Genomic DNA, 12456 nt, shown 5'->3' with positions numbered 1-12456 from the left:
GTTTAGCACCTGTCTCTCTAATGGACACAGACTGCATGTAAATGGTTCATCTCCCAGACCCCTGCTTATAAATGTTACACCTCCTAAGCCCCTGCTTACACTTGTCAAGGGTACTAGAACTTCTCAAGAGATATGGGCTTAAACAAGCCCTAGTGGTCGTTAGCCTAGTATACACCTATGAACATATTAATCTGATAGCAATGAATATTCTTTTCCTGAATCTGTATTGTGCCTATCCCAGTTATGAAAATGTTCAACACAAGACCAGATTTATCTATCCCCATGCAAATGCTTTTGAAGCATTACCATTTTGACTACCATGAATATATTCACCTACTTGTGAACTCTAAACTGATAGCTACCCTTTGAAATGGATTTCTTTGTACCTGTACTGTTGAGTGTTTATCTTAGATATACTAGGCTTATTTCTCAGTAATGAGTCTACAGTAAGAATAGTAGCAATTCTAAAAAGTTTAATGATGAAGCATCTGTGCCATGTATCAGGAAACACCTACGAGTCTGCTAGTGAGACTTCTTTCACTACTAGCCTGCCTATCGGCATTGTTGTAGTAAGGTACCTGCAGCTATCATGTATTCCGGTTGTGAAACTTACCTGCAGCTATGGTATACTCTGCTTGTGAAACTTATTTCACTCTTTATCCAGTCTATCAACATTGTTACAGCAGGGCATCTTTATTTGTATTCCCCTTTGCAGCCATATTACATTTGTACCACTTAGGTGCTTACCATAACTTTTCTTATTCCTCTCAGGCAGATAATCATTGGTTTCCCATCAGTGCTGGAATGAAATGCAGTCAGGATGACATTGACATGAATCGACTGCGATATGTGCATGCAGGAGTCATAGGCTCCAAAAGCAAGGATAGCGTCAGCTTCTACCTTTGGGATGGAGCCCATCAAAGCCCTCAGCAGCAGTTCCACATCTCAGTCAAGGATATGGAGAAAGGTAAGACTTGAACCAGGGAATGGTATAAAACCCTAGTAAAAACCATAGTAGAGCATCATGCCGCAAATGAAGCACTTCAGCCTAAGAGGGAAAAGATTCAAAAGTGGTACAGTAAACTCTCAGTTAACCGGCACAAATGGGGATTGGTAGATGCCGGATAACTGTAGTTTCTGGTTGCTTGAGAGTTACTATTAAAGATAGGCCTGACTAATACTGTACCTTATACTGTTTGTTTGGTTTGACTTGTTCTCAGGTTGGGGAGAGATGTGTAATTTTTATTGTTGTTCAATGTAAATATGTATTGTATGTGGAGCTTTTCTCCCCGGCCTCTGCTGAAATTAGAACTTGTGCCCAGCCAGACATAAGACACTAAATACATAAATAAGAAGTTGCTTATGAACACACATTTCCAAAGGTTTTGATAAATGGGATTGTATGGCGATAGGTCTGAAGTTGGTTATATCAGATGAGGTTCCTCCTTTATGAAGGGGGATGATGAAGATTTTTTTCCATAGAGAAAGAACTTATGATTCCTTGACAGGTCTATTAATTAGGACAGGCACAGGAAAGGCTATGGAAATTGAAGCCAGGTTGTGGTGTTCTGCTGGTAAATTATCTGCTGCAGGAGGATGGGGATTCAGTTTAAGAAGTAGCAATTTGATATCAGAAGTTGGAATGTCTGAGTATAGGCCATATCAGGATTGTTAGGAAAATCTTTAAGGTCTTTAATGCTTTCTATAAAATGTGTGTTAAACTGAATAGCTGTTTCAGAGTGTTATTTGTGGCAGGATTAGCAGTGGTGGTTGTTCACAGTGAAGTATATTGTTAAAAGATGACCAGAATTTTTTAGGGTTGGAATACTAATTTAGTAAGGAGTTATTGCAGTATATTTTCTTATCTGCGTTAATCTGTGTTTTAGCATGGTTAGTTAATTTTTTATAGTGTTGTAGCTTTTTGGAGAGATCGGTGTTTTAACCATTCTTTTCAAGCCTCATCTTTTTCATGCATTAGTTGCCTACTTTGAGTGGATAACCAGGGGCTAAGGTTATTCTTTACTGTTATTGTTTTAGTTGGAGCCAGGCTGTTGAGGCTTTTCTGAAAAAGTGTTTTAAATTTGTGTACAGCTTCATTGAGTGCAACATTTTTAAGACAGAACATTTAACAGTGTCCATAATCACCAGCCCCCCATATAGTATACCTAGTATATATAATCCACCATTACATCCTGTTTTGAGTTTGTTTGAACAAATCTGTGAACTGGATATAAGAAACAGTTTGCAAAACATGAAGGGAAACAGAGGAAAATTGAATGCTAACAAAAATGAGTTATTCTTACTAAAATTACTCAGGGAAGCACCGGTATGGGTAATGCAACCCGATAAGGGAGGGGGGCTGGTGATTATGGACGCTTTGGATTACTCTGAGAGGATGCAAAAAATGATAAATAGTGACACATACATAGAAGTGTTAAGAAACGAGTTAAATCTCGCTTATGCAAGAATAAGGACATTCCTATATGATATATTTTTGGAAGCAAGAATAGAAGTGAACTTATTTAACTATTTATCAATGTTAGCACCAAAAATACCTTGTCTATTCGGCATCCCGAAAATCCATAAAAGCCTACAAGACCCCCCAATGCGTTCCCTAGTAGATGCTAGGGACAGTATTACATATGCTTGTTCGAAGGTGGTGGATGAAATTTTAAAGAAGTATGTAGTGTTAGAGGAACAAATATGTAAAGATTCTTGGTCTTTCCTTATAGGTATCAACAAAATACCTTTTAATGAGAAAGATAATTTTTTGACTATAGATGTTAGGCATTTTTACCCTTCCATCCCCCATGACCAGGGTTTAGATCATACCCTTTCCTTACTTAAGGACAGGGCAGCCCCACATGATGAACTAAGGCTAGTGGAAGATTTGTTGGATATAGTCCTATCCTACAACTTTATTACTTTCAACAGCAAATACTATCAACAAAAGGTAGGGGTAGTCATGGGTTCACCATGTGGGGCTAGTTTTGCCAACCTGGTCATGGCCCATTGGGAAAGATAATGTTTACTATCAGGTACACAGTGGCAGACAAGAATAAAATATTATACAAGATTTTTGGAAGATATTTTTATTTTGTTTGAAGGAGAAGAAATGGATGCATAGGAATTTATAGCATATTTAAACTCAACCACTGATTTTTTGAGATTTACTTCGACATTCTCTAAGGATAATATATCCTACCTGGATGTACAGCTTAAGAAAGATGGAATTAATAATTGTTTTACATCACAAATCTTTTGTAAGCCTACATACTCTAACACATTTCTTCATTTCACAAGTAATCATCCATTATCACAAAAGAGATCAGTAGTCAAAGGCCAATTAGTAAGAGCAGCCAGAATGACCTCTAGGCTGGATATGTTTCTGAGGGAGTGTGGTTTTTTTCTACCAGTTATTTTTACAAAGGGGTTACCCTACATCATTATTGCAAGACTTAGTAGAGGAAGTACAAAGTAAAAGGGATGCAGGAATTTATCCTCCACTCTTGACAGGGGTAAGCATTACTCAGGATACTATACTAGCGAGGACGAGGGAGTACAACCCTTGTAGCTTTATTTTTCAATACAGTATCAATGCAAAGGAGATAATTATGCTTATAAAGAAAATCTGGGGCATAATTATGCAAGACACACTATTATGCGACAAACTGGAAAATCAACCAGGTTTTATTTTTAAGAGGGGCGCTAACCTTAAACAAATTTTAGAAGGACAAAAACAACCATTTTCAGTGAAGAAAGGCATGTTTAAATGCCAAATGTGTAATTACTGTAAATACATAGATGTGGGTGCAAGTTTTGAACTTAGAGGCAGAAAATAAAATTTACAACTAAGTAAGTAAGGAAACAGTAAAACTTCTATGTAGAAGAAAAAAAGTAAAGTGTGCCTCAAACCTAGGAAAACCCGGTAAAAAAGGCTGCTGAACTGATCTATGAACATGTATATAGTATAATAAAGTATAATAAGAAATAAAAATAGAAATACAGTATAAAACATACAAAATGACACAAGTAGATTTTCAGAGTTTGGCAAAAGTCACAAAGGATAATATGATGAGAGGGAGTGAAATACAATGAATTAAATTAAGAATTATTATAAATAAAAATTAAGAATGATGCTAATTTTTTTTTTTTCCATTATTAAATGAGATATCTTCTCAGGAAAATTTCAAAAACTTGGGAAGAAATTAAAGAAATTTAAGAAAATATTTATGTTTTATTTTTTTTTTTTTTTTTAATTTTCTTTTAACTTAATTTTCTCTATCTCTTATTGATATATGTATTATATAATATATAATGGATTATCTATATGGGTATATCTGATTTGTATATAGGTATATAGGTTAAATAAATAAATTTTAAAATATTTAATTAATACATTTTTTAAATAATTTTTATTAAAATTATATTTTTTTTTTTTTTTTTTTAATTTTTATATATTTATATCATATATTTTATTTTGTTTTTTGTTTTTTTTTGGAAACACAAATACAGACATGGCATTGTACAATATTGTACAAACTTTGTAATAAGTGTTACTTAAGACCTGGTGAATAAATGGTAAAAAAATTCAATTCAGTTTAATTCAATCCAATGGGATTTTTAATTGTATTATTTTTTATTTTTTTTTTTAAACTTCATTGACTGTTTTTTTTTTTTTTTTTTATTTATCTGAAGATGTTCTTTGTATTGTAAGGAGAAAGTGTAGTGAGTGTACTGTTTTAAACTACACTAACATACACTACATTCGGGTAGCTTGGATTTTTGTGTGCTGGTCTGCCTAGAATCAGTGATTTTGTTGGACTGTGTTAGTTTGTTACTGCCTTTGGAGACTATCAAGTACTATAATACATAGTTGACTATGGTCATTTAGTTTAGGGTGGGAGATAAGTAGTTCTGAGTTATGGAATTTGGGAATAAGTTTATTACAGGGTATGATTTTAAGATAGTCTGGGTATAGAAAAAGCTACCCCCACCTTTTTTTATTTTATTTTATTTTTTATTTATTTATTTATTTATTTTAGTTCAATCAGTCCTGATGATATTGTAAAGGGTTTTAGCCATGTTTCAGTTATGGAAAGAATAAAAGAATATCTGGTTTATTGTAAGAACTCCAGATGTGGAGAATTAATTTAAGTTGTTTGGGTGAGTTTTGAGGTTGTTGGGTTGGTTTCTGATGGTTTTGGTTATGGTGATGTGGTCCCTGTATTGGAAGGAGATGGGAGGGTGGAGTAGGAAGGGAGATGGCTTGGTATGAGTTTTGGAGGCAGTCAGGATAGGAGGAGAGGCCGGTGATGGAGTGATTATCGCAACAGAGCTAAAGAGTTTGGTAGGCTTCTTTTGGTTTGACTTAAGAGTTTTATTTTGGTGGGCTAGTTGTGAAGATTTAGTAATTTTAAGTAAATACTGGGTAAGTCATTGTACATATTGGAATCAGTGATGAAGTGGGGTCATTTGAATAATTAGAGGGGGAGCAGACAGTGGGAGAAATGTGTGCAAGACTGACTGATGTGTGGTAAGTTGTAATGTGATAAAACAGGAAGAGTAAGGAAGCAGTAACATTTAAGATACAGGTATGTAGGTTTTTGGAGATAGAGAGGTCAGCAGGAGAATAGCTAAAACACTGAGGTAACAAATATAGAAGGGGTAGCAGTAGATAGCTGAGCAGGGTGGATGGAGAAACTTGTGATCACTGGGGACAGTTTATACAAAGCACTGTGAAAAATTCAATTGTCTTCTTGCATAGTTTACTGCTTCAGATATCCCTGAATGTTCATGTTTTTATGGGGTCTCATCATAGCAGCATTTCTTTTTTCACATGCATAGCTGGCGTTAAGCACCAGCCGAACCCGCAGCTCTGGGGAGCCTCCAATTATTTCCCCATGTACGAGGGCCCCACATGAAGCAGCCACAGGTTCCTCCATCTCCTCTGCTCCTTGTACACAAGGATCTGGAAAAAACTTGTTCTGTTCATAGGTGAAGAATCATCACACTTTCATCAGAAAAAAGAGAAAGTGTGTGTGTGTTAGTGCATGTATTTGTGGATGTATCTGGTTGTCTGTGAGTGTCCATGAGTGCATGTATGCCATTGTTTGCAAGTGCATGTGTGTGACTGCATGTGAGTGCATGTGCATATGCAAGTGTGCGCGAGTGCATGTGTATATGGAAGTCTGTGTGAGTGCATGTATGTGAATGTGCGCCAGTGTGTTCAAGCAAGTTTATGACTATGTGTATAATGTGTATATGCGAATGTGCGGGAGTTGGAGTATGCCGTAGTGTGTGTATGCGAGTGTGTGATTACATGTATACTTCTGTGTGCGAATGCATATGTATATGACTGTGAGTGAGTGCCAGTATGCAAGTATGTGTGAGTACGTCTGGGCATGCACGATTGCGCAGAGGGCTCAGAATTATTATATGGAGCCTTAAGCTTGATAAAACCAGCTGGTTTGAGAAAACATGTTTTGTTATGAAGATCTATTTTCGCCAGTCCTTGGAGCTAAAGGCTGAGAAAAATAGTTAAAAGAATTTGTTTCACATACTACATATGCAAGTTATACAGAAGAAGTGTGTAAGATCTGTCAGAAGAAAGCCAAGTTCATTAATTCCATTCAATATTTCTGACAGTTTAGTTTACAGATGACTTCACTGATGCTACTTTGATGCATTTATCTGTGCTTCAGCTTATTGTAATAGGAATTGCTTGGTAATATTCTTGATATAATGTTCATTATACAAATAAATACCGTTAACCAAAATTGAAAATACTTCTGACTGATTTTTATATTGAAAATTCATGGTTTGAATCCAACAATCAGAAGGTATGGTATTTGAATATTGGAGTCAACTAGATAAATTTTTCAATGATGATCTTGGCAGTCAGTACGAATATTAAAGTACAGTAAAAGTAATTTCCAGAACACTGTGCAAACTGATTTTTTTCACAAAGTGTCAGTTGTACACCTTAAGTTAAGGGTAAATGAACAGTGAGAAGAAAACAGACTAGCAGTGCTGTCCTGAAGCTGGGGATCTATTTGAAGTGTACCTGAGAAGAATTCTCCAAGGAAGAAGATGCCCCTGCAAGGTACCACTGTGATGTGAGACAGGTAAGTGAATGAAACAAGAGAAAATTCAAGCAGGTTGAGTGATGATTGGCCACTGGATCAGCACTTATTTAAAACCTCGAGTAGGCATTCAGTTTATAATTCAATGGATTTTGTAGCTAAGTCAGCCAGTAACTGTTCAGAAATTTCAGGCATTTCTACACAGTCATACATAGTTTGAAATTATGGACTGGGTCATGCAGAAGTGTAAACAGTATGATTTGCTTGCAAAAAAATGCAAAGTTTTAGGTTATCAACAAAAGCAATGTAAGACATGCATGGCTATATGTTGTACTGAAAGGCTAATGACAAGAAGAATGCTGAAGTTGTTAGTCAGATACCAGCGTTACCAATAAGTACGACAGCAGCAGATGAGTTATTAATTCTAGCAGGAAAGTTAGAGGCATCTTGGAAGAAGGTTCATCCAGAACTGTTAAATGATATTTGAGACATTTTTGCCAAAGGCTTCTCCAAAATTGTTATATGTTTCTGGAACCTTTTTGTCTAAATGGAATAGTGCAGATGGAAAAGAAAAACAGAACAAAATGGCAGAAAATTATAAAAAGCAGCCTGAGGAAAAGGATCAGAATATGACAACTTTCAGACAAGACAGGAGTGAAGCAGTAAGTGTGATAAGAGAATTTCTTAAATGTAATAAATAGTTATTAAAAGTAGGTGTGAAAGATCAGAAAGCCCAAGGATGAGCATCACATCAGTCAGGAAATTAGATACAAAACCAGTCAGTGTAACAGCAGTACAAAGGTTATTATCACAGATCTAGGCTATTGCATTTGCTATCTAAACAGAATGATGAGAAAGGATTATTTCAGAATCATGTGGTGTTTGAACACTTGTCCAGTAATACGGGGTAACTTGGGGGCAAGAACTGTAGAATTTCTCAAAGCTTTGTTTTTCATAAAACCCACAAGATTACTTTGAGTTAACAGAATAATCATAAGGGAAGGAGTGCATACAACATTACACGTACTAGCACTGAAGACTTGTTTTGATCCTAGGTTATTAAATCAATTTCCCTACTCCCATCCTGGCAGTCTCTTATCCCTTCCAGAAAGTCAGATTCTCCATTTCTGTCTCTTTGGCAACAGGTTGTTTCAGATAAATGGGTTCTGAGACTGATTCAGTTGGAAGAGATCCCTTCTTTGCAGGGAATTATTCCACACATTCCCATAGCAAACCCTTCTGCTCCCTCCTGTCCTACAGCACATGCTTTATCAGGAGAGGATAATATAAATATTTATTTTTCACAGTGGGGAAGAGGTTTTGATTCAAGAAAGTTTCTGAAGCCAAAAAAAAGAAAATGCCTGGAGATTAGTTATGGACCTTTTCCTTAAACCAGTTTGTGATAGTGCCCAAGTTCAAGATCCTTTCACAACACAATCTCTGAACCCTTCTTCATTTTAGATTTTTTTTGATAATCTTAGATTTAAAAGATGCTTATCATTACATTCCTATCCATTAAGACTTCAGATGTTTTTGTAATGTTTTTGTATCTGGATCATATTATCCATTCTCTGCCTTAGACTTTGTGTTATCCACTGCCCCAAGAGTGTTCACAAAGTGTCTAGCTCCTGTTATAGCACATTGCAGGCTACATGGTATCCACATTTTTCCATATTTAGATGTCCTGCTTATCTATGCAGTCTCTTTTTTCAAAGTGTCAAGAATCTCACCCTTTAGTGAGAGATCTCATATGCAGGCTGGGATTTCAAGAGAATCTTAGTACAAAAAGCTTTTCTTCCACAGGAAAAATATATCTACATTTAGATGTATTTCAGGATTTTCCCTGATCTTTCTGGTTTTATACATACAGCCACTATGGACTGGGGGTTAGCAATGTGTTCTGTGACTGTTGGGGTCCCCTTAATGGACAAGAGAGGGAATACCTCAGGATTCTGAGTCTCCTAGCATCTATGATTCTCATGATGCCCCTTTCAAGACTCCACATGAGAAAGTTATAGCGGCATCTGATGTCTGTTTGGTCCGAACACCAACACTTGTTATCTTTTCAGATTCCAGTTCTGAGATATGTGAGAAGAGAAATCACTTGGTGCTTCATCAAGTACCCTGAATCCAGGTCTCTCCCTCTTCCCTCCTGCTCTAAAACAGACAGTTACCACAGTTATCTTGCACTTTGCTAGGGGAATAAATGTGCAAGGTAACTGGGAAAATAAACACGAGACACAACCACATAAATGTAAAGAAGTTTACCCTTATCAAAACACTCAACTCTTCAAATCACCTTTGGTCCCCAGAACCACTTCAAGTTGTTATGGACAATACCATTGTGATGTGGTACATAAAAAAGCAAGGGAGAACTACGTCTTACCTCCTTTGCAGACTAGACATGTTATCATGGGATATAGCTTTACAAGAGAATCCCACTCTACTTCCTACTTTCTACATTCCTTCAGAGCAAAACTGTGTGGCAGATAAGCTGAGCAGGACAACGGCAGACCTTCATGAATGGAAACTAGATCCCAGGGTCTTCCAAGATGTGATCCATCTGTGGGGAGTTCCTCAAGTAGGCCTTTTTGCCTTCCTAATGAACAATCAGCTGGCAAAATTCTATTCCAAGACTTCATGCAAGAAGGTCTGGAAGACAGATGCCTTTTCCTTTCCTTGGACAGGAATATTCCTGTATGTTTTCTACCCTTTCTGATATTCAAGGTAATTCTGAAGATTCAGAAGGAATCCCCAAAGATCAATCTGGTGACACATGTCTGGCCCAGACAACAGCATGTTTTCCTTCTTTTGGGACTCGCCAGGGGCAATTAAGAACTTGTTGACTGAGGATGTGCAGGAGGTATAATGGGGGCAAGAAAGCCCTCTACTAGAAAATTTTATATTAGCAAAAGGAAAATGTTTTCTAGTTGGTGCTAAAAACATAATCTGAACCCACCATTCAAAGAAGTGTTTCACTTGTTTTACAATGTTTGTGTGAGTTCCTTTAATATTTGCCTGTTTTAGTCATCTATAAAGGTTAATTTGTTTGCCATTTCAGCGTGTCTGCCCATGTCAACATATTTTCTAAAGAGGTTTGCATAAAAGACCACCAATAAAACCAGTGGCTCCTCCCTGGACATTAATTTTATGTTAGAGAAGCTAACACTTGCTCCATTTGAACCAGCTCATCTGGCTGACTTGAGGATCTTAAGATGGATCTATTGTTCTTTCATCTTTATTAGTACATAAGCACATTGTTTCAAATCCCTAATGTTACGCTTTTGCCTTGTTTTTTATTTTGTTTTTACCTCATCTAGAATTGTGCTGAGATATTGGGGGGGTGCGAGAATTCTGCAGAATGTACTGGTTATTTTAACGAATGCTAATGCAAACCCTGTTCTAATATCTTTATAAGTTTATCGTAGCAAAGTTTGTAACTCTCCCTGATGTTACACCTTTGGTCTGTGGTTATTTTCGGCTTTGGAATTATGCTGAGAGGTTAGGAGTTTGTTAGGAGCTCTGAGAATGTTGCACAGTGTCTTTGTGTACCTCTGTGGGACTGGCTACCTTGATGTGGTACAGGGGCTTGTCATAATGTAACATTGGTACTAAATGCCAGTGAGTCTGTGCGTGCACTTCTGTGCATGGCTACCTTGCTGTGGTACAGGGACTTGTCATCATGTAACATTGGTACTAAATGCCAGTCAGTGTGTGTACCCACACTTCAGTTTTTTTTTAATGGTCTGAATGTAGTAATACTACACAATGATCATTAAACAGTGCTGCGTGAGCTTTACAGGGAAAAGGGCTTGACAGCAATGTGGTCACATTTTATATTCTCCTGGGTAGGGCTTACAACTTGAAACTGGCTGGGGGCCCCCAAAATGCTAGCACTGGCCCTGTTCACATGCTAGCTGGGTAGGGGAACTGATGAAGAACATTTTTTTCTGCTGTGACCTTGGCTAAAAAACAGATCAGTCCAGCACTCTATTTCAGTTTATTTATACATTTATTTGTTTGTATTTGGTGATTGGAAAAGAGCACTAATCCTACTGGACCATCTTCATGCTCAGCAGAATTTAAATTAAACTTACATTCAACATAAAACAATAAAATCAATAACACACACACACACACACATATATATATATATATATATATATATATATATATATATATATATAATAGCAAACATAACTGTGAACAAATGGGTCCCCTTCACACAGTCGACATTTCATAAAGTCGAAGACCATATGGTCGACTTTTGAAATGTCAACCATGCGGAACGGGCATCTCCATACAGTGCTGAATGGAAAGATTTCCATCTTCTACACTGTAGTGCGATCTCAGAGTTGGTATATTTAAGTTCCGTGGTGGGGGGGCCCACAGGGGGTGCAGGAGGGCTTGCCCCCCTGCTAGCAATGTGAAGGTAAGTGATTGTTGTGTTTTTTTTTTTGTTTTGTTTTTTTTACATGGTCGACATTTCATAAGTCGATCATATGGTCTCAGCCATATGGTCTTCGACTTGATGAAATGTCGGCCATGTAAAGTAGACCCACACAAATACATTTACAATGTTTATAAGATATTACAGTTTACCTGGATTACCCACTGTTATCCAAAATTAGTATAATATAAAATATATAATATAATATAATATAAAATATATTGTATGTAATTATGATATAATATAAATTGTGGTGAATAAAAAGTCATTAAGTATGGTAGTATAAGATGAACATAATCTGTACTATAAAAATTAGCACATAAAATACACTAGAATTGATTTGTAAAAAGAAGACATATGAATTTGTCCTACAGCTGATACAACAGAGTCCTTATGTTTGGCACTCAAGTCAGAAGGCTGTGGGCTACATGCAAGGCCAGACTAACAAGAGGACAGACAGAACTGCAGAACCAGGCCCACATGTCTGAAACATGTCCTGCTGCTTCTACTTGTAGAGTTGTCTGAAATTTTGTGTTATTGCCACATCAAGGATACAGGCCCCTTATTATTTTCAGCTGTAGGCCCATGACGTCCATAAGTCAGCAGTGTCTGTATGTCCATATCAAAAATCTGAATTGATTTTGCAGACGGAGTCAATTCTGGGCATACTGCAGGTGCTGTGAAGAGCAGTTTTGACCAACATCAAAGACTGAAACAATATGAATTTTATGAACTTTAATCATACTTTGACTTAGAAGTGGGGACCATTCCTGTCATGGTATAAGAATCCCAAAAGACTTGGAGAAATAAACCCAGTGTAGTATACATCCCTGAGGCTCCACCCTTTGGATATGAGGTTAAGATGAATTCCATCTGCATAAAATAGTAGTTGTGTAGCTGGATTCAGTTCCTGTAAGAGTC

General features: G+C 36.8%; 1 protein-coding gene across 1 annotated transcript in view; it reads left to right on the top strand.

Moving 5' to 3' along the window:
• The window catches only part of FREM1 (FRAS1 related extracellular matrix 1), a 1066140-nt gene that overhangs the window by 552346 nt on the left and 501338 nt on the right, over positions 1-12456 (top strand). Inside the window, exon 24 of the mRNA XM_044060374.1 lies at positions 776-967. Within this exon, the coding sequence (XP_043916309.1) occupies positions 776-967 (192 nt within the window). The remainder of the gene's footprint in view (positions 1-775; positions 968-12456) is intronic.

Source organism: Protopterus annectens, chromosome 2.part0 (assembly GCF_019279795.1).
Source record: "Protopterus annectens isolate FY-2018-M chromosome 2.part0, PAN1.0, whole genome shotgun sequence".
NCBI classification, from domain to species: Eukaryota; Metazoa; Chordata; order Ceratodontiformes; family Protopteridae; genus Protopterus; species Protopterus annectens.
This window is presented reverse-complemented; position numbering and strand designations above follow the sequence as displayed.